The sequence below is a fragment of the Amphiura filiformis genome, chromosome 16, assembly GCF_039555335.1.
Source record: "Amphiura filiformis chromosome 16, Afil_fr2py, whole genome shotgun sequence".
NCBI classification, from domain to species: Eukaryota; Metazoa; Echinodermata; class Ophiuroidea; order Amphilepidida; family Amphiuridae; genus Amphiura; species Amphiura filiformis.
The window spans coordinates 27,349,346-27,372,981 of NC_092643.1; the positions used below are offsets into that span (position 1 = coordinate 27,349,346).

Sequence of the window (23,636 nt, forward strand, 5' to 3'; positions counted from 1 at the left end):
TGTATAAGAGTAATGTCAAGATCGATTGCTATAACTACAAACTTCAGCTTTACGTCACTTTACAAATGTCAGATTCTGACAAAGGTCTCATGGCATGCATGGGGTACAATGCTGCTGCAATTACTTTTAGTATAAAATATAAAATACTATCATAATTATGCGGCCTCTTGCCAGAATGCTGGTAAGTAGGTTCATGGTAAGGGTGTAGGAGTGGACGTTCGAGGAGGATGGACGTTAAAATATGTGTCTGATTAAATCCCTTATCACGACAATCAGCCCTAATTTATGTCATACATTCAACCATAACCGTAACGGAGATGAACACTAACATTTGTGAACGGATTTAAATAAATTACGTCGGGATTTAGCATGGTTTCACAGAATATAGCACCAAAGTATCTGCATTCCGGTTGTATCCTATGCAATAGACAGCCACGTTGTGGGGGCATGAGACCCACACCACAGGACTACATCCAGACATATATAGAACCTAGTCTAAGGGATTCGAACAGGATTCTGTATAAAAACGTGTGCTTGAGAAACAATAACCAGATATGCATCCGGCTTCTTTGAAAGCGCGTGCTCCTAACTCCTAACTACAAGTTCTACTTAAATATAGAATTGACTTCATCAGACTCGATATATTATAGTTTCTATATATTTGTTTACATGCAATACACAGAGACATGACTTTGTTCATTTGAACAAAGACCCAACTGTGTTCATTTCTTAATAGAGACACTTACCGAGATTTATGTTAATATTTACTCCCGTAGTGCACTTGAACACTAGGTAAAGATTGTCAATAGAGCAGGACCGATTGTCAATCCAATTATTCGGTATAGCGAGACTTTAATCATTCAAGTGCAAAGAGTAATATGATAATGAATATGTTGCTGCTGTTGTTATTGGTGTTACTGCTGTCAATGATGACGACGACAGCAAATTGCAATTATGATGATGAAGATGATAATGATGATGATGATGATGATGATGATGATGATGATGATGATGATGATGATGATGATGCTTCCTGTTTCTTTCCTTCTAATTTCACATATCTCTGTTCTTCACTCTATATTCCTTTCCTTTTGTTAATCTTTCATATCATATTCTTTCATTTGAGATCAAAAAAAGACCACAGCCTTATGACTAACTATAGAGGGATCAACCTGATGTCCGTTGCTGCAATATACATCCAAATATTGTTGATAAGAAATAGAGACCAATAACAGTGAAGCCTTCAACACTGTGTATACTTTCAGTCATCTGGGATTTGATCAATTAGTAGATAATTAAATCTGGTCAACCAGAAAAACTCACTTTTGGTCAGATGGAATCACCGACGTTTCGGCCAAAACCTTTGGCCTTCAGCTGGGTGGATGATTTAGGGTCATCCGAGGTCAATCGATGAGGAAGTTGCTTGATGACCCGATCCCAACCATGTGACAGATTCACTCTTAGAGTGATTCCATCTGACCAAAAGTGAGTTTTTCTGGTTGACCAGATTTAATTATCTACTAATTGATCAAATCCCAGATGACTGAAAGTATACACAGTGTTATTCGAAAGGAATACGGCAAGGATTGCCTCAAACTAACGAAGGATTTCGAGAAAACATCGAGGAAAGTTGCTAACTATCGTAACCATTTGCGTTTTTCTACGGTGCCTACACGCTGATGTAATACCCCGTAGCGCCAGATTACAATCTACGATCAAAGGATCGCGAGTAGAGAAGATTCTCCATAATACTGAACGCAAATTATTAAATGAGAGAATAAGACAGATTAACTACACGATCAACAAGTTAAATACCAAAAAGGAAGAAATTTCCGGCGAGTTGGAAACTCAGTTGCCATTGGAAACATACAAACGGGTTCAGGAGTTCACCGCACATGCGCAGTTATCACAACACGAGAAAACAAAAACAAGGCAGGTAGCGAAATTCGGAAGACTTGTTTCGTCCGGCAGGGCCGATAAAGACACCAATTGGCGCTGTAAAGAGGATAAATCTGCTCACAATATCAGAGATAGTAGATGGGTTAAGAACCTCTCGGACCGTCCGCTATCGTCTAACGAACAGAGTTTATTGGAAAAGGGCTTGAATTTCGCCGTTACTTCCAAGCGTGTACAAGTGACTGATATCATTACTGCCACTGAATCGGCGATTCGCAATGCTCGTTTGGGACCAGCTAATGCTGAAGAACTGAGATCGCGGGTAAGTGCTAGTGTCATCAGCGCTAAACCCCCCCAACATAACTTGTCTAAAGCCGAATTTACTGCGTTGGAAAGTCTTAAAAAGAACAAAGACATTGCCATCCTTCCAGCTGACAAGGGGCGGTGCACAGTGGTGTTGAATTCGACAGACTACGACAAGAAAGCCAAAGAGTTGTTAGGGGATACAAAGACTTATACCACCCTCAATAAAGACCCCACGAGTGGTATTAAACGTAAGATCGCGGCTAAGTTGAATCAATTCTTGGAGAAAGACAAGGTTATTGACATCAAATTGAAACATCAATTATACCCCACGTCTGAAACTATACCTACCTTCTATGGACTTCCGAAGGTTCATAAGGCCAGTGTACCTTTACGTGCTATTGTCAGCAGCATAGGATCGGTCACCTATAACATTGCCAAGTACCTCGCTAAGATCGTAGGCCCTTTGGTTGGCAAATCGAAACATCATATTTGGAATTCAAAGGACTTCGCGGAGAAAATTCAGGGTATTGTGTTGGACGCGGACGAAACGATTACATCCTTCGACGTCACTGCCTTGTTCACGAGCATCCCTCCAGCAGACGCGGTACTCGCGGTTCGGGACGTTTTGAAGGAGGATAAGACTTTGTCCTATGTTTTGTCCTATTGAGCCTATGTTTGGACAATACTTACTTCAGCTATGGCAATAACTTTTACCAACAATGTCATGGTTGTTCGATGGGCTCCCCTGTGTCGCCGATTATTTCCAACCTGTACATGGAGCGATTTGAACAGTGTACCTTGTCGTCTTACCCCGGATCTCCACCTTCCAAATGGTATCGTTATGTTGACGATACTTGGGTTATAGTCAGATTTTCGGAGCTCGACAAGTTCTTTGCGCATATTAACCAAGTGGATAACAACATCAAATTCACCCAAGAAGGTCTGACGGACAATAAACTTCCATTTTTGGATTGCTTGGTTACTGTCAACCAAGATCGCACTCTCTCAGTATCAGTATTTCGCAAACCAACACATACTGATCAATATTTGCAGTTCAGCTCTAATCATCCATTGGTCCAGAAACTCGGTGTAGTGAATACTCTTTATCACAGGGCCGATACCATCATCACAAAGGACTCTGATAAGATCAATGAGCACCAACACTTGCGCCACGCCTTGAAAACGTGTGGTTACAAAGACTGGGCAATTGACAAGGCCCTAAATCGTGGTGAGAAAGACGCTAAACCAGCCAGCGAACCCACCGCGTCTTCTGGTACCAAGACTTTTGTCACCATCCCCTACCATGGGGATGTTTCAGAGAAATTAAAGAGGATCTACCGCGATCACGGCATCACTACACACTTCAAGCCAACCAATACCCTGCGGCAGTCGCTAGTACACCCAAAGGACAAACAGCCCAAGGGCCGTTTAAGTGGTGTTGTGTATGGTGTCCAGTGCGCTGAAGATCAGGTGTGCCAAGAACATTACATTTGTGAAACCGGCCAACCACTGCAGAGTCGCATGTCCCAACATAGACGCGCCAGTTCAAGTGGCAACGATTCAGCTGTCTACAAACACCTTAAGGCAGTGGTCACAGTTTTGACATTGACGACGTTGTCATTTTGGACCGTGAACCCCGTTGGTTTGAACAGGAGCGGGGGCGTTAGAGTGAATCTGTCACATGGTTGGGATCGGGTCATCAAGCAACTTCCTCATCGATTGACCTCGGATGACCCTAAATCATCCACCCAGCTGAAGGCCAAAGGTTTTGGCCGAAACGTCGGTGATTCCATCTGACCAAAAGTGAGTTTTTCTGGTTGACCAGATTTAATTATCTACTAAGTGAAGCCTTCAGCCCACAGCCACAGACACCACATCAAGTGTAAGGAGGGCATATGAAGCAATTATCCAACTTCAAATATCTGGGATTAATGATGGCCTCTAACCAGGCGGAAAGCACTTGCTCGGTCTGCTTTTTGGGATAAAACATGGCAAAAAGAGATAAGAGCACAAAGGACAAGCAATCTGATTTATATATAAACGCTGTTGGGGATACCAACAGCAATTTACAATCAGATGCTATTTCCTCACTTGGTATGAATCGTGGTGCTTAGTCGCTTGCTTGTATGAATGGATGAATGATCATGTCGCCCTATTAAAACTTTAACATTTCATTATTTTATCAGTAGCAAAATACGGGATAATCTATATCATTATTCAAAATAATAAATCAATCTTTGCATAGAAACCGGCACTGTTTAACAGGATTCTCTAAAGACCAAGAAAGGGAAAAAAACACCACCTTCGAAGTAAAATAGAATAAGCAAGACAAAACCAGACTCAGGACTCAAGGCCAAAATCACCTTTTACCCGAACTCACAATACACTGTTTGATTAAGCTAACAAAATCTAAGTCTTATTATTGAAAACAAAGTATGATTGGTACATATAACAACAATTGCATATAATAAAATCACACAATCACAGTTTTATTCCATCAGTACTTAACCAGCGGTTTTCTTGTTGGTGATCTTAGAGTTCTTGCAATGTTCTGGACGACTGATGTAATATATCCTTATTCACTTGTCCTGAGAAAATCAGCGAAGTCTAGTGTACACTTGCGTTTATAAATATAAATATCCGTGCGTATGAAATCCTCACACGAAAATGATGCTGCTTTCTCCAATCACTTATCTTCTTGCGCTGCTTTCTCCAAAATATATCTCCTTGCGCTGCTTTCTCCAAATATTTATCTCCTTGCGCTGCTTTCTCCAAAAATGGTGTTTCTTTCACCTATCACTCTTTTTCCAGGGAACAGGTTTCTTTAACACAGCTCCGCTGTATTTGACAGATGTGTGGTTTTCATAAACCCAGCAAACTCCAGCAATTCGACAGAAGAACTTTAATCCTTTGATGAGGAAGAGCACATTGGTGTGCTCGCAATCTCCTTTGTTGCTGTTTTAACATTAGCTCAATTATTGGCTATGGTAACTGGTTAAAATGTACTTCTTTTTTGAAGCACGAAGACCATCAGACACATGTATAGTTTCACAATCTCCCATGACATTCTGTAAAGTCCAAACTCAAGCCTCCAGCTTTTTATACCAGTACTCATGCAAAACCCATCATCTATTAATAAACCATCACTTCATTCACATCTTCACAGATGATGCAAGCTTGGGATTTCCCAAGATTAATTATACACATTAACCTTTCTCATTACATCACTTCCTGGTTTTTTTTTTCTCTATGGTGCAATACACTGAACTGGGGATTTCCAAGTTCCAAACATAGATCTGACTTTGTTTACAATAATTTGGGGGGGGGATTCCAAAATGACTTTCCGCACCATTATCTTGCAAGTACAAGGGGGTTTCCCATCTCATGAAATACTTTCAGCTTGTAAACAAAGTTAAATAATTTAATTAAATTACTCAGGGCACATCACAATTCCAAAAAAGACACGGCATTTCATATCGTTGAGAGATCCAGTTTTCAATTCCAAGTAATCCACTATTCTATTTTGCATTTCCTCTTAACATATACAACTATTATCTATCAAAATAACAGATTTGATCTCAATGAAGACAAAATCCAAATTTATATTTCAAGTGATCTGTTTTATCTACAATATAAACTGGCATAGAGCAAGAAGTTTCACTCCCGTAAGGTTGACAAAAATCGTTTAATAACTAACACAGTTCCTAGAATTACGCTCAAGCATTTTGCACATTGAAGACGACTAAAAGCTTTGTAAAATATTATATCTGCATCAAATATTTCAATTTTGTTACCTATTTCTTAACTCTGCACATTGGAGTCACATAAATACCAACTATAATCATAATAAGTACGGCTTTATTCAGATCTAGTGTCAAGATAGAACTAGTCATATTGGAATCCCATTTGAATTTGCATATATGATAACACCCACCTATTTATACATGTCGTTATTGGTCTCATTTAGTCCCCGTCAAAATCCCATTTTAATCTCCTTCTTTACTTCTCTGACGGTTATATCATACTACGCAGTCGCTACTGGCGTAGCGATTTTTCATGACGTTTTACTGCGTCTACATAACGTAAATGACTAACCAAGATAATCGATAAGCAATCGGGGACATACCAGCCAGCTTCAGCACTGCCAGCAGCTAGTTGAAATAAAGGCAGCTGGTATCGTCTGTCTCTCAGCATGTTCATTCGCCGCGACTTTTAGCATGGCAAGTATAAACCCATGCCATACTGGTGCTTATTCTGATTTGATTCACATAATATAATCATAGTCACAAATCTTTTTAACTTTTTCTTGTTAAATTATTTTCACCATCAAATAAACGTTGAAAAAAACAATATCATCAAAGGTAACAAAATATGTAACAAATATAAAATGTTACAATTCGTAAGTGTGACCTTGATTTTAAACCTAACATTCAAAAACAGTATTGATCGCACTGTACATTTTTTTTTCACAAAGGTCGAACCCACAGTGGGCCGAACCGAAACATTCGCTATTTTATGCGAATGTAAGTTCATTATAAGTTCACACGTGCTGGTAACAAAATAACTAGAACTTGTTTTTAGCTCAAATATAAAAATGAAACTTAAACCTCAAGTTTTGGATAAGGATGAAGTAGTAGTAAGGTCACCAAAATGACAAATCTGGACCAAGCATGGTCACAATATCATAAGACATATTTTAAAGAAGACGTTGTGTCACACATCGAATATTCAACGTTATTTGAATTTTCAATTTGTGTGCTGAAAGTTAGTTTGAACTGTTCTAGGTAGTTACCTTATGTCCTTATATTAATTCGCACGACGAGAGCGAGTAAAGGGTTAATGCAACCTGTTAGCGTTCTATCGTTACCATTTTTATCCAGGTAGCACTAATATAATGGCGCAATTCTATGCACGCTTCTGGTTGGTGGCATTGGTCGCTTCGATTAGCATGTGACAAAGCCGGGAGGAAAGGCTAGTAAACATATCAGACCCTTAGCTTTAAGGTTCGTTAAGATTTCATTGATTAAACCCTGGATGAGGTGATTGAATAACGCTAGGTGCTTCTCACCTGATCTGAATATACCAGGGGTGGTAAATACCTTCTTTTTTTTCACATCCAGGCACCTATATTAACATCTGATATATGCGATAGAAATGTTTTGCTGCTTATTTGATAAGAAAATTTATAACATTATACAAGCAACTTGTTTGCTAGCTGTTTTTGCCTTCCTCAAAGTTTTTCTTAAAAAGCAGCTCTTTCAGTTTGATTAAATAGAGTTGAACTACGAATTAAGCCTATTTTGTTTTACTTAAAAAACGATCTCTAAGAGCAGCCTACGACATATTGAATCGTATATAATTATTTTTCTTGCCCATAAGACCAGTAAGACAAAACTGAAAGGTATTGCACAAATTCGGCATAATTCGTGTGTTATTTCATCGCAAAATTTGTAAACACTCATCCGGATCTTTAAAATATATTTGAAGAGGTTTCGTGTTTATATTTCAATATATTACATGTATCGGATACAAGAAAATACAAGATTCTCAAGTTCGTATGTTAACCGTCACTATTTTCAATTTCACTTGTGACATTTAGAATAAAGTATTATTATGATCAATATGTAACAAAATAACATGATGATGACATTGATCAATATAAATGACGTCTGATTTTTTCTTCAAGGACATGGTTTCACAGGACAACTTGTGTTTAGTTTCTTGCTCAATACCAGTGGCGTAGGGGCAGGGGGGCAATTTCCCCCTGGCAAAAATTGCCTATTTGGGCTCCCGCCCCCTAGTGCAAGGAAAAAAGAGGAAAAAGGACCATACGATTATTATCAATAAGCCTGGCAAAATTGTCTATTTGGGCCCCCGCCCCCCCCCCCCAAGTGCAGGGAAATTTGGTGAATTTGGGCCCCCGCCCCATACAGGCTTGCCCCCCCTGGATAAATCCCAGCTACGCTGCTGCTCAATACGTTACTTAATTTTAATCGGAACATGTCGAGAAATGTCATTTTAAGGCGCGTGTTTGCTGGGTGCGCATGCGAGTGTGCAAGCACTCGCCTATGTGGGGTGGTTGTGAGTATGTCAATTTGCTATTGTTTGCATGAACACTTTCTGGGAAAAGTTTGTGAAATAGACTTTTTCTCCAATGTTTAAAAATGCTGAAATCTAACTACACTACAAACACATTGAATTTTACTGAAACTCACTTTAGGTAAACGAAATATTTTCGTCATGCAACGGAAGTAGCACTTTTGCATCTTCTGCGAAACTGACAATTTTCAATATCGATCGGTTTTCAATAAAGATCATGTTGCATAGCTTGTCTTGTATGAACACGCGAGTCGTAAAGATGAGCACCAACTGTACACGCTAGAAAAAAGGATTCAGAATGTCGCATTTAATAACAAAACTTGAAACATGTAGGTACTGCATGTCTTCTTAGGCAGCGAATATAATTTTGTTTACCATACCGCATTTTAGTGGGATGAAAGTGATATTTAGAAAAGATTAGATAATTGGCGTTTAAATGTCAAGTTATATAACTATTGAGATTATAATTATTACACAATACTGTTTTTTAAACTTCTCGGGCTCAGAATTTGAGCAGCGAAGCATTGTAGGATATCATGTCAACAAAGTTGGATACCGGGCGGACGATTTGTCCCTATGTGTACTTCATGCCATTGAAAAACAAACCTGATAGAAACAATCGGAGAAAACAATTTCGATCTTACATTTTGTTCATCCCATTTCTCAAATGACATGCCATTTGTCATGTCTTTTGCGTGGCATGTGCATGCAATCTGTTATTATAATATATGTGAAATAATCCTCAAAATGTTTGAATACAAAGTAATTTACTTGGCAGACGACAATCAAACCCCGTGCATACGCAAGTAAAGCATTATCCCTTAATTCAGCGTTTCAGATGGGTTGTATTGTGCAGATAACGTATCTCGATTGACATTCATGCAAGACCATTAGTCAAGGCACGCCAAATAGCTTTCACTGAAGAGGGTACTCTTCTCTTCCTGGAGTTTCAAAGAAGTAATCGCAGCGAATAGTGTCTTCTTGAATAAAGACGCGGCCATCATGGCCATAGGGTTTTATTGAACGCTGTCGCTCTTGTATTTTGATACTATCCAACTACAGCACCCAGAGATCTCCGAAAAGTGTGCTTTTACAACCAATTTTATTTACGGCAACTAAAGGATTGGTTCCATAGTTTCCAATTGCTCCATCGTATTGGTGTCATCAGATCATGATGCAGTCATGTCTACAGTAGAATTCATCTCGACCTTTGCAGGACTTAAACCCCATTAAAAGCTATTAAACCAAGATAACACTCATTGAAGCAGCTCAACTGATTAAATCAGATCTTCTCTGGTTGTGCACAAGTGTCTGTTTTACATGTGCGACATCGCAATAAAGCTGGTATTATAGCTTCAGTTGGGTAACCGATTATAAAGGAAACGAAAGGAAACAATGGTATGTGTACCTTTGTTCACGAAATGAGACAATGGCCTGCTTTTTGTAAACCAGCATTCTTCAAAATGAGCAACATAATGATTGTTGACTTAACACGGTTTGGAAATAATTTCTTCATATTTTTGGTGTTATCTGTTGTTTACATATCCTTCCTAAAACACAAAAGTGCGACCCTCTCCAAACATCTAAATTAGCTAAAAATTTAGGACATGTTACAAAACTATATTTTCTAGAACCTATTTAGAATAGTTTAAATGTAGCTTGTACCTTTTTTTTTTGTGGCATCCTTCAGAACGGAGCGGTCCGTTACCAATATAGCTCAATATTTTCGGTCAAATCTCCATTCAATTAACACGGGGAGTTGGCTAGCTATGAGCTAGCTATGCTTTGCCCTCACTCATATTCTACGAAAGTGTGACCCCTTCTGAACATCTAACCTAGCTGTAATTTTAGGTCATGTTAGAGAAATATATTTGCTAGAAGTTTGGAGAATAGTTAAAATATTGGCCGGTTATTTTTCACACAGTGATGTTAACTAGGCAATGCCCATATACCTATAACATACACTGTTTGTAGAGGCCACGCGTCAATGGTGAGAGCACTGTGTATTGTGTATAGGAAAACGGACAGTAACTGCAGTATGTACTAACAAATTATAAGATCAAGATCTTAATCTATTCGTGGCTCTATCAACGAGGGAGGAGGGAGGCCGAAATTACAACGATACAACAGTGTGAAATTTTACCTAGAAATAAAGTAGCGCTATAACAGAATTATTAAAATTGTAATGGATTAACTTTGGTTAATTATCATTCAACTCGTACATATATTCGTCTCAGCCCTTTTATATTTTACTTCAAAAAACGATCTCTAATAGCAACCTACGACATATTGAATTATATAATTATTTTTTCCCCTACAGTAAGACGAAACTGAAAGGTATTGCACAAATTTGGCATAATCGTGCGTTAATTTCATCAAAAAACATTAAACACTCATATTCAGGATCTTTAAAATATATTTGAAGAGGATTTGTGTTTTCATATAATGTATCGGATACAAGAAAACTACAAGGTTCTCAAGTTCGTATGTTCACCGTCACTATTTTCAATTTTACTTGTGACATTTAGAATAAAGTATTACTATGATCAATATGTAACAAAATAACATCATGATGACATTGATCAATATAAATGACGTCTGATTTTTTTTCTTCAAGGACATGGTTTCACAGGACAACTTGTGTTTAGTTTTTTGCTCAATACCAGTGGCGTAGCTGGCAAAAATGGCCTATTTGGGCCCCGCCTATAGTGCAAGGAAAAAAGAGGAAAAAGGAGGGAGAAAGAGGAAAAGACAGAGGGGGGAGAGAGGGAGAGAAGGGGCAGAGAGATGGGGAATCCATACGATATGCAATACCATACGATTATTATCAATAAGCCTGGCAAAAATTGTAAATTTGGGCCCCGCCCCATACAGGCTTGCCCCCCAGCTACGCCGCTGCTCAATACGTTACTTAATTTTAATCGGAACATGTCGAGAAATGTCATTTTAAGGCGCGTGTTTGCTGGGTGCGCATGCGCGTGTGCAAGCACTCGCCTAGGTGGGGTGGTTGTGAGTATGTCAATTTACTATTGTTGCATTAACACTTTCTGGGAGAAGTTCGTGAAAATAGACTTTTTCTCCAACGTTTAAAAATGCTGAAATCTAACTACACTTCAAACACATTGAATTTTACTGAAACACACATTAGGTAAACGAAATATTTTCGTCATGCAACGGAAGTAGCACGTTTGCATCTTCTGCGAAACTGACAATTTTCAATATCAATCGGTTTTCAATAAAGATCATGTTGCATAGCTTGTCTTGTATGAACACGCGAGTCGTAAAGATGAGTACCAACTGTACACGCTAGAAAAAAGGATTCACAATGTCGCATTTAATTACAAAACTTGAAACATGTAGGCCCTAAGAATTGCATGTCTTCTTTCTTGAAAACAAAATAAATAGGCAGCGAATATAATTTTGTTTACCATACCGCGTTTTAGTGGGATGAAAGTGATATTTAGAAAAGATTAGATAATTGGCGTTTAAATGTCAAGTTATATAACATATAACTATTGAGATTATAATTATTACACATTACTGTTTTTTAAACTTCTCGGGCTCAGAATTTGAGCAGCGAAGTATTGTAGGATATCATGTCAACAAAGTTGGATACCAGGCGGACTTCATGTCATTGAAAAACAAACCTGATGAAAACATACGAGTGGATATTCACTGATGGAAACAATTTCGATATTACATTTTGTTCATCCCATTTCTCAAATGACATGTCATTTTTCATGTCTTTTCGTGGCTTGTGCATTCAATCTGTTATTTTTATATGTAAACTGAGCTCAAAAAGAAACTTATAATTTTTCACAAGGTCATATCTTGAAATCATGTCCATCAAATTGAACCAAAATTACACACATATTTACTTCAACACTCTATTCTTAACACATGTCAGTAACCAAGCAGTTATCCAACTGACACAACAGCAAAATGCACTGACATGGGACAGCTTCCTGGACCACATTCACAGCCCAGCCCTGTTTCATGAAAAAAGTGTATGAAAAGCAGAAAGCAGCACCGTTTTATCATCTGTGCTAGGATCTTGTGTGCATTCTCACAGAGTTTTTGTCCTGGGTGCCAAATGTTGGGCTGTGAAAGTGAAGGAAGTCCAGGAAGCTGTCCCATGACAGTGCATTTTGCTGTTGTGTCAGTTGGACAACTGCTTGGTTACTGACATGGGTTTTGAGTAGAGTATTAAGATAATCCTGTGAGTAATTTTGGTTCATTTTGATTGACAGTATTTTAAGATATGACCTTGTGATTAACAAGTTCACAAAATTAAACGTTTCTTTTTGAGCTCAGTTTATGTGAAATAATCCTCAAAATGTTTGAATACAAAGTAATTTACTTGGCAGACAACAATCAAACCCCGTGCATACGCAAGTAAAGCATTATCCCATAAGTCAGCGTTTCAGATGGGTTGTATTGTGCACATAGCGTATCTGGATTGACATTCATGCAAGACCATTAGTCAAGGCACGCCAAATAGGTTTCACTGAAGAGGGTACTTTTGTCTTTCTTATGACCTCTTCCTGGAGTTTCAAAGAAGTAATCGCAGCAAATAGTGTCTTCTTGAATAAGGACGCGGCCATCGTGGCCACAGGGTTTAATTGAACGCTGTTGCTCTTGTATTTTGATACCATCCAACTACACCACCCAGAGATCTCCGAAAAGTGTACCTTTACAACCAATTTTATTTACGGCAAATTTTGGATTGGCTCAATAGTTTCCAATTGCTCCATCATATTGGTTTCAGATACTATTAAATGTGACTGGACGCGGCGAATCAGCCGTAAAGTCGGCCCCGGTCAATTTTGTTTTATTTTGTGTTTAGAAAATATATATCATAAGCTTTAAAATAGTATATCATTTGACTTCAAACGATATCCAAAAGCGGGGTTATGATTTGTTGAACTCTGTTCCTTCGACAAAATTGTATTTTTTATCGGTTCTACATGTTCTGGTAATAAATATCCAACAGTCATAATTGGCGGTCATTTCAAATCATCCCCAAGTCAACGAGGTTCAGAAATATCCTCTCATTGTTCATTGTTGATTATACATACCTAGACAAAATACAATGCTTTGTTATCTACCACTTGAACAGGATTTAGCCAAAGCAAACAAAGACAAGAACTATTCTATAGAAATAGGTAGAAGCTTATTATCCTCTTCAGCAGTAGTATTATTGATTGATTTAAACAGCGTTTGATGAGATACTTGTCGCAATGAATTGATACACCTATGAATACGACCTTCACATACATTTTACACTTTAACTCAGAATACAATTTACCGAGTTTACGGCTGATTCGCCGCGTCCACTCACAAATTATTTGATCAAGATATTAATCTACTCGTGGCTCTATCAACGAGGGAGGGGGGAGGCCGAAATTACAACGATACACCAGTGTGAAATTTTACTTAGAAATAAAGTAGCGGGGAACTTATAAGTTGTGGAACCTATAGTTAACACATCTTCCCAAGAAAAAAGACTAATAACGTTGCTTTACCGACTTAAGGATGACACGTGACTTTTCTTCGTCTTAAAATATATAACGTATTTGTGTGGAAGGGCTGAGACGAATATGCAGGGGTGTGAATGATAATTAACCAAAGTTAATACATTGCAATTTTAAAAATTCTGTAATGTAATGAAATGCCCTGCTTAGCGAAAATCATTGTTTGAATTTCAACCTGAAATAATCGAAATTCTCACTTCCAATCTGGTTAAAATGTATGTATAGGGGAAATGTCAAGTTTGGTTGTTATAACCACAAACTTCAACATATCGACTCTATACAAATGTCAAATTCTGACAATGGTCTCAAGGGGTATAAAGCTGCGGGATTTATGTAATACCAGCTTTTTTGTCAACAGAAAGACATACATAATGCAGACTTTGGTATCAGAATTTTGGTAGAGGTAGTATTAGGCAAGGATTACACTTTATTGGTTTCAGGTAGCTCCAGGATAGAAGTGTGATTAACAAAACCACCCAATATCACAACATTCAGGCTTAAATTTATTCAATATATCCTATATGGTAACTGCAACTTTCCTCTCTTCAAATTCAGCCTTTGGCTCACCGTAGAACAGTAGGTGCCTCCACTATGTTCCATCGAATTTTCTACGGGAATTCCCCTGAATTACTTTGCCAACTACTTCCGGACCAGCTCCAGACTGACCCTCGCCTTTTTAGATCTCACAACCTTGCAGTTCATATTCCAAGATCTAACCTTGTTAGTCATGAGCGGTCTTTCATTCCATCTACATGGAATGACTCCCGCCTCACATTCCTGGAATTGTGAAACGGACCAGCTTCAAAAACGGAGGTTAATAGCTATCTAGGCGCCAACCCGTCAGCTTTATCGTAATGATAACAGCTGTTAATGCCTTGATATGTCTTTACATATAAAAAAAAACCCGGATTGTATTACAATGGATTTTATTTTAAGACGTAGGGGTTTAGTGTGATTTCAGAGAATAAAGCACCAAAGTAATGTGCTATTTCCTATACTATAGTCTCTATTCAATTATAATATACAACCACGTTGTGGGAAGAACAGCAGGACTATATATATCAACCTGGGAATACAATTCAGACATATAATAGGACCTAGTCTAAAGATTCGAACTGGATTCTGTACAATAACAAGTAAAACGTGGTCTACTTGCGAGTGCTACTTTTCAAATATCGATTTGACTTCATCAGGCTAGATGATGTGGGAGCATGTGTGGCCGAGTGGATAAGGCGCCCGACTCATATTACATAGGTTGTGAGTTCGAGCCCCGCTCGTGCCAACGTGTTGTGTCCTTGGGCAAGGCACTTTATCCTCATTGCCTACTTGGGGATGGGGTTGGGTTGCATTGGATGTTTGTATAGTTGTTTGTTTCAATGTTGCAATATTGGCGCTGATTAAGCTGCTGCCTACAAATTGCATTGTGTCTGTTTAGTTGTGTTTAATGTACAATTCTAGCAATTTGACCTGCGGCACACCGTCATCATCCCTATATCTTCGTGTTAAAAATTGCCGTGGTAGTACGATAAATCCTCACGTTTTTCAACAACTACGCATGGTGACTTTGTTCGAGATAGGCCGTGCGACTCAGGCTATGCATACAATTTGAGATTTTGAGAGCCGGCCACACTGTTTCTATTCTATGTTTTACGATTTTCGCATGATCAGTATATGGCTGGCCGTAACCGCCACAACGTGGAGCTGCTACGCGTAGCTTACTTTTCGCTTCGCGGAGCTAAATTGACCAATCATGTTAGATCTTTTCATTACGCGGAGCCAGTTGATGCATCATCGTTCCAGAGAGAGAAAACTCTTGCCAAAATTAATGTTTACTACGTGGATTTTAAATGAAAACCCCCATTTTTTATGCTTTTCCAGTCAGAAAAGGACAAAATTTGTCCATTCGTGAGTGTAGCGAGCGAAAAAATTAGGTTCTTTATGCTTTCTTGGTCAAAATTTTAGGAAAAGGTCCAAAACAGGTCCACCTTTTCAAAATCAGCCCCCAATAAATCCTGGCTACGCCCCTGGCCGGCCGTAATGAAGCCAATTGCTTATCTATATCGGTGCATAATTTTTACACTATTTCTGAGAGAGACGTTCTAGGCTAGTGTAGGTTTTGGATATACAATGTGATGAAACCCCTTATTTATAATGATTAATGCTGCATGACACAGATTTGCCAAAGTGACGTAGCCAGGATTTTTTCAAAGTAGGCCTAGTTAATGGAGAAAGGGCAAGAGAGGCCATGTGGCTTTTATGGGGGAAATTTGCCGAAAATGGGCCCAAAATATAAAAATCAACAACTTTAAAACCGCGTAGGTCAGCATTCCACAAGGGGCAAGATGTCCGAAGGCTGCGGGAGTTTCCTCCTTCTAACCATGGCCAAGGAGGGGAATGGCTCCTTTTCTAGCTTTTTCTTCTTCTCCCTCCTCTCTTTCTCTCCCCTCCCTTTTCTCTCTCCTTCTTCTCTTTTTCTTTTCCTTCCTTTTACCTCTTTTTTGAAAATCATAGGGGGGTCAATTGCCCCCTTGCCCCCCCTGTGGCGCCTCCCTGTAATAAACCACAAACAGTTGTACAGGATCAATACCATTGTTTGATTAGTGTATAGTCAATGTTACCTTGCATGCATGTGCCATGTGTGTGGCGTGTTTGTTTGTTTGTCTACTGTGTCAGGCCAGGATCACTGACACCCACGGTACTGATACTGTCATACTATCACGGTGATCATATTGTTGAATGTTGTTGACTTTAAAATAATCATGATGCAGTCATGTCTACAGTAGAATTCACCACGACCTTTGAAGGACTTAAACCCCATTAAAAGCTATTAAACCAAGATAACACTCAATGAAAACAGCTCAACTATGTTACATCAGATCTTCTCTGGTTAAATACACACTGCACTTGTGTCTGTTTTACCTGTGCAATGAACAATGAGCTGGTATTATAGTTTCAGTTGGGTGAATGATTATAAAGCGAACGCAAGGTAACAATACTGTCTGGGCTTTTGTTTACGAAATGAGACAATAGTCTGCTTATTGTTAACCAGCGTTCTTGAAAATGAGAAGCATAATGGTTTGCAGACTTAACACGGTTTAGAAATAATTTGTTCATATTTTTTGGTGTTATCTGTCGTTTACATATCCTTCCTAAAACACAAAAGTACCAATATTTCCAAACACCTAAATTAGCTAAAATTTAGGAAATGTTACAAAACTATATTTTCTAGAATTTCAGAGAATACTTTAAATATTGACTGGTTATTTTTTACACAGTGACGTCATATAGGCAATGGCATAATACTTCTAACATACACTAGGTCACGCGTCAATGGTGAGCGCACTGAGTATTGTGTATAGGAAAACGGGCAGTACCGTAACTACAGTATGTATGGCCTACTACTAGTATATAAAGTAAATCCGAACTGGTTTGCTGAAGGTCGAATTCCGCAGGCCACGCCGCGCAAGATGTACAAATCAGCTCCCGGCGATACACTGCAGATCGCAGAATTGTGTGCATGGTTTACCACCACTCTGCCTAGCTATATAGTTGTGTACAATACTGTATGAGTTTCTTGTGAGTGCATGTCCATCTTAATAATAAGTCGGTTCGTACTTTTCATAAATTACTTTTTGAATCATAACTATCGTGACCGAGGATACCCTTACGAAAATGGCACGCAGTTTTTGAACGCATGCAGCATGCAAGCAGCACGCGTGCCGCACCGCATGCAGCACGCGTGCAGTTGGTAGCGTGCGGATGCGTATATTTGGAACGAGGCACGCATGCAGGAAAGCGTGCAGATGCTTGCTGCATGCGTGCAGGTCATGAGCGTGTGCAGTTTGCATGCAGCATGCAAATCCATTAGCGTGCACTGCATGCGTGCAGCACGTACTGGCCATATATATGTGAGACAAAATCATGAAAAAAAAAATCAAAAATAATGGTTAACAGTGTATACTGTCCTTACAATTAGTCTTACATAACCTGGCTATCCATTTCACAATGAACCAAAATTGCCTAGCTTAATTTTATACAAGTCACTTATCTAACTTAACCTACCTGATTTTGAACCTGGGACCTTCTGCATGGGAGTCTGATGCTTTACCATTTGAGCTATTGGGGTATACACATTTGATGAAGTGTTTTAAGTTAATATAAGCAATATTTTGATGACTAAACCGGCCAAAGTGCATCATTTTATGAATATCAAATTTACTGTGAATATTGATAACATTCACTATAAAAATGTTGAATTTTGTTTTGATTTTTTGCAGTGCCAATTAACTGTTGATTCATGAATGGCATACCAACATCGGACCAATGTTGCAATGCCAACTATCGAAAAAGAAATGGCATTCCAACATTGGGCCAATGATGCAATGCCTACTATTGACTTTCGAAACAGGAATGACATTCCAACATCGGCCTAATGTTGCAATGCCAACTATCGAAACAGGAATGGCATTCCAACATTGGGCCAGTGTTTCAATGCCAACTATCAAAACAGGAATGGCATTCCAACATTGGCCCAAAGTTGAAATGCCAACTATCGAAACAAGAATTTGCTTGCCCTCCCCTCTAGACCTGCCAAAAAATGCTTGCCCCCTCCCCTGTTGGCCTGCCAAAAATTGCTTGCCCCCCCCCCCCCCCCCCTCTTGGTCTGCCAAAAAATCTTGGTCTGAAGGTTAAATACTTAGAAAATTTTGGTCCGAAGGCTAACTTATTTATTCATTGTAAACATTTAAATATTTTCACTTCTAGATCATTGCCAAATTGTGACTTGATGTCAGTTGTGTAAAGGTGAATTATAGTCATTGACAATCCTGCATGCATGCAGCATTTTACCTTTCTGCTTCTGGAAACCCTGTATGCGTGCAGCATTCTAACTTTGTGATCTGGAAATCCTGCATGCATGCAGCAATATGCGTGCTGCATGCAAGATGCGTGCAATTTGCATGCAGTCCTACAGTCCGCACACTAGACTGGCCCCCAGTCTCGGTTCGGTTCCATTTTTGGATAATGTAACAATAAATAATTACATAATGCCCTATGATAAAAAAATGTCCTCTACCCCCCCCTTATTTTCTTCAATGCCAAAACCCATTCCTCTTCATCCAGAAATCGACGCCACTAATTACACCCACCACAGTCAACCATGCAGCAATATAGAAATATACTCGTATTATAAGTGAACGCGAAAGTCCATTGAGCGCTGATTCCTCGACTGGTCCAATCTGTTAGAGATCTCACTTCCAAATATTCGTTCAACGAAGCACGGTGATTCCGATGTCAATTACGAAAGCCCCGCCCCAGTTTCAATTCAAATATGGTAGCACAAAGCTATGCCGCGGGATGTGACGCAAGATCGGATGGGACACTTGTCAACAACTGAGAGGTAGTGAGCTCAAGTGGCACGCGTCTGATAGACCCATGGTACGCGCAATAATAAAAAGCAACCACTCGACTCGGACTTAGGCCTATTGTCCATATTGCGTATATTATCGCGTGCGGTTTGCAAATGTTTGCACATTATTTAGCTAGGGAAGCCTTTTCAAATATCCCCGCGCTGCCAAGCTGCGTTGATTGGTCGGATACAATATCGTTGTTTAGTCGCTTACACAAACGTTAATGTAGTGAAAACATGGACGTGGTATATAGAAAGATTGCGTGACTCCAAATCCGTAAAAGTGAACTCCCAGCATTTTGTGGGAACTGGAAGTCAAATTGCTTACAGACTGGGAGGGTCCATGTATTGGGTTGATTTTTAATGCTATGTAATCTACATTACCAGTCGTTCTCCATGGACCCGAGGGAGGGTCTATCCGCACACAAGTGTAGTCTGCTCGTAATTTGCGTACAGATTGGTAGTCTGCACGCAGGTTCTGCAAGCAAATTGTGTGCGCGGTGGATATTTGTGTGCGGTGCCTGCATGCACTCAGCTGGTTCGCACACATGAACACGCTACCAGCAGGCCTTGCTTGCATGCTGCACACATCTGCACGTGTGCTGCACACTGCCGCACGCGTGCTGCATGCTTCCGCACACATTTTTCATTGCTTGCATTTTCGTAAGGGTATCTTGCAACTACGTGAAGCTCGTCTGGCAAATTCTTAATGACTAAATTCGCTTCACGTAATGAGTAAGTCGTACTTGATTGGTCAGTTTTACCTCCGAGTAATGAAAAACTCTAACATGATTGGTCAATTTGGCTCCACGGAACAAAAAGTCAGCTACGCGTAGCAGCTCCACGTTGTGGCGGTTGTGGCCTACCATATCAGTATCCCATATGATATTTTTATTGTAAGAAAATTTTATTTGTTGTCACGTAAATCACAGGTTTCGTTTAAATGTACTAACTGGAAATTAAATGTACTAATTAGTGAGGACCGGTATTTTGCTGTGGATATGTTTAACTGCAATTTTGATGTAAAACATTTGAAATCCGCTGTAAAAATTTTGATAATATTCAACTCTTTGAGAAAATTATTTTATAAAGGAATGCTGGTAAAACCAGGTGCAATACAATGTACATTTATTGACACACTATCATGCTCTTTATCTTCGTCAATAATAGAATAATCGATTTCAATCGAATTGAATGCATGAGTTTGTAGTTGACTACTGAGCGACCTAAGCGATCGATTGCTAGCCAATCAGATAGAACTCCTTTTCTTGCGTTTTTATACCACTCGCCTGTCGCTCACTACCACTCGCCCGTCGCTCACCAACGGAGTATTAAATTTATATTTATCGTATAGGACGTCGACACTGTGTGCGGGTCACCATTAGAGTTTGAAATAAAACCTTCCTTTAACCTTCCTTTATTTATACATGTAGTTCTGTTTTCTATTTGTTTACATACTACATGTCTTTGTTCATTTCTCTCGCGAGAAATGAACAAAGACCCGACTGGGTTAATTTCTTAATAGAGACACTTACCGAGATTTATGTTAATATTTACTCCCGTAGTGCACTTGAACAATAGATTGTCAATACAGCAGGACCGATCGCCCTTTGTCACTCCAAGTCTTCGGTATAGAGACTTTAACCATTTAAATGCAAAGAGTAATATGATGATGATGACGTTGCTGTTGTTGGTGCTGCTGCTGCCAACGATGACGACGACAAAGATGAGGAGGAGGATGACAATGATGATGATGATGATGATGATGATGATGATGATGATGATATGATGATGTCAACTTTTCGTTTAATATTAATATCCAATTGCCGTAATTGTCTAGCATTCTACTTCCTGTTTCCTGTCTTCCATTCTATAGACGAATCCAACGAGCCAAGTCATGGTCAGGATTTGGTCGGCCATCTTTGGGTAGCCGCTAGCACCAACCTGGTGTTTTGAGCGCCCTATTGTGCAAATAAAAGCCGCCTAACACTATAGAGGGAGCACTCTGATGTCCATTCCTCGAAAAAAATATACATCAAAATCTTGTTGATGAGAATTAGAGACCATAATTATAGATCCAATAATATCAATGAAGCCTTGCAGGGCTAGACGTTGTATCACACGTACGTCGAACATTCGACGTTTTTTGATTTTTCAATTTGTGTGCTGAAAGCTAGTTTCTAGTGAGGTATTCTATGTCCTTAACACGATTCGCACAACGAAAGCGAGTAAAGGGTTAATGTAACCTGTTAGCATTCTAGCGTTACCATATTCATCCAGGTAGCAAAAGCAACCAATACCTAAATTGTATGCACGCTTCTGGTTGGTGGCATTGGTCGCTTTGTTTAGCAAGTGACAAAGCCGGGAGGAAGGGCTAGTAAACATATCAGACCCTTAGCTTTAAGGCTCGAAAAGATTTCATTGATTAAACCCTGGATGAGGTAATTGAATAAAGCTAGGTGCTTCTCACCTGATCTGAATATACCAGGGGTGGTAAATACCGTCTTTTTGCTTCACATCCAGGCACCTATATTAGCATCTGATATATGCGATAGAAATGGTTTTGCTGCTTATTTGATAAGACAATTTATGACATATACAAGCAACTTGTTTGCAAGCTGTTTTTGCCATCCCTCAAAGTTTTTCTTAAACAGCTCTTTCAGTTTGATTAAATAGAGTTGAACTACGAAATAAGCCTATTTATGTTTTACTTAAAAAAACGATCTCTAAGCATGCTAAGAGCAGCCTACGACATATTGAATCGTATATAATTATTTTTTTTCTTGAAATATAAGTTTTTACCCATACAGTAAGACGAAACTGAAAGGTATTGCACAAATTTGGCATAATCGTGTGTTAGCTTCATCGAAAAATGTTAAACACTCATATTCCGGATCTTAAAAATATATTTGAAGAGGATTTGTGTTTTCATATAATGTATCGGATGCAAAAACTACAAGATTCTCAAGTTCGTATGTTAACCACCCTCACTATATTCAATTTTACTTGTGACATTTAGAATAAAGTATTATTATGATCAATATGTAACAAAATAACATCATGATGACATTGATCAATATAAATGACGTCTGATATTTTTCTTCAAGGACATGGTTTCACAGGCTAACTTGTTTCTAGTTTCTTATTTCTAGTTTCTTGCTCAATACGTTACTTAATTTTAATCGGAACATGTCGAGAAATGTCATTTTAAAGCGCGTGTTTGCTGGGTGCGCATGCGCGTGTGCAAGCACTCGCCTATGTGGGGTGGTTGTGAGTATGTCAATTTGCTATTGTTTGCATTAACACTTTCTGGGAGAAGTTCGTGAAATAGACTTTTTCTCCACGGTTAAAAATGTTGAAATCTAACTACACTACAAACACATTGAATTTTAATTCGTGAAAATAGATATTTTCTCCAACGTTTAAAAATTCTGAAATCTAACTACACTTCAAACACATTGAATTTTACTGAAACAGACATTAGGTAAACGAAATATTTTCGTCATGCAACGGAAGTAGCACGTTTGCATCTTCTGTGAAACTGACAATTTTCAATATCGATCGGTTTTCAATAAAGATCATGTTGCATAGCTTGTCTTGTATGAACACGCGAGTCGTAAAGGTGAGTACCAACTGTACACGCTAGAAAAAAGGATTCAGAATGTCGTATTTAATAACAAACTTGAAACATGTAAGTATTGCATGTCTTCTTTCTTGAAAACAAAATAAATAGGCAGCGAATATAATTTTGTTTACCATACCGCATTTTAGTGGGATGAAAGTGATATTTAGAAAAGATTAGATAATTGGCGTTTAAATTTCAAGTTATTATTATTAGACAGCATTTATGAAGTGCCTTATCAGAGAGATCAAGGCGTTGTACAAACATACTATAAAAATTACATCATAAATTACATTACAATTACATCCTAAATCTTTAACTTACATTACACATGGTAAAAATTGCACGCACTGTAACATATAAAGCTACAAATTAAATATACACATGATAAAATACATAAATAAACAGATGACAGCTCACTGACAATAGGCGAGTAGGAAAATTAACATATTGGAAAAAGGTGGGTTTCGAGAGATTTCTTAAATATATGGATGGAAGGGAGTTGGCGGATGTGAATGGGCAGAGAGTTCCAAAGGCGCGGTACAGCTGCCGTGAAGGCTTTGTCACCATGGTATGGCAAGACGTAACTTGTCGTCACCAGATCTCAAATTCTCCCTTGATGGAATATAAGGAATGATATACTCGGTGAGATAAGACGGGAGTAGTCCATGGAAACCTTTATAAGCGAGCAACATGAGTTTGAAAACTATCCGGGATTCAAGAGGCAGCCAATGGAGTTCTCTGAGCAATGGAGCTGATGAATGTCTCCTAT

At 38.8% G+C, this 23,636-nt stretch overlaps 2 protein-coding genes across 2 annotated transcripts in view; both read left to right on the forward strand.

Moving 5' to 3' along the window:
- The first annotated feature begins 369 nt into the window (after nt 1–369).
- Nucleotides 370–2,869, forward strand: LOC140172538 (uncharacterized). The gene is made up of 2 exons (XM_072195684.1): nt 370–518; nt 1,696–2,869. Exons 1-2 carry the CDS (start codon nt 370–372, stop codon nt 2,867–2,869), a joined length of 1,323 nt encoding a protein of 440 aa, XP_072051785.1.
- A 68-nt stretch (nt 2,870–2,937) lies between these two features.
- LOC140172539 (uncharacterized) overlaps nt 2,938–23,636 on the forward strand; it is a 32,606-nt gene continuing 11,907 nt past the window's right edge. The window contains exon 1 of the mRNA XM_072195685.1: nt 2,938–3,672. Coding sequence (XP_072051786.1) covers nt 2,938–3,672 — 735 coding nt within the window. The remainder of the gene's footprint in view (nt 3,673–23,636) is intronic.

Bases quoted from the DNA above. Each gene is read 5' to 3' on its own strand.
- LOC140172538 (XM_072195684.1), top strand. From the start codon at position 370: ATGGTTTCACAGAATATAGCACCAAAGTATCTGCATTCCGGTTGTATC. The intron at 519-1,695 runs GTATAAAAACGT...AATACCCCGTAG, and splicing joins AGGGATTCGAACAGGATTCT to CGCCAGATTACAATCTACGA.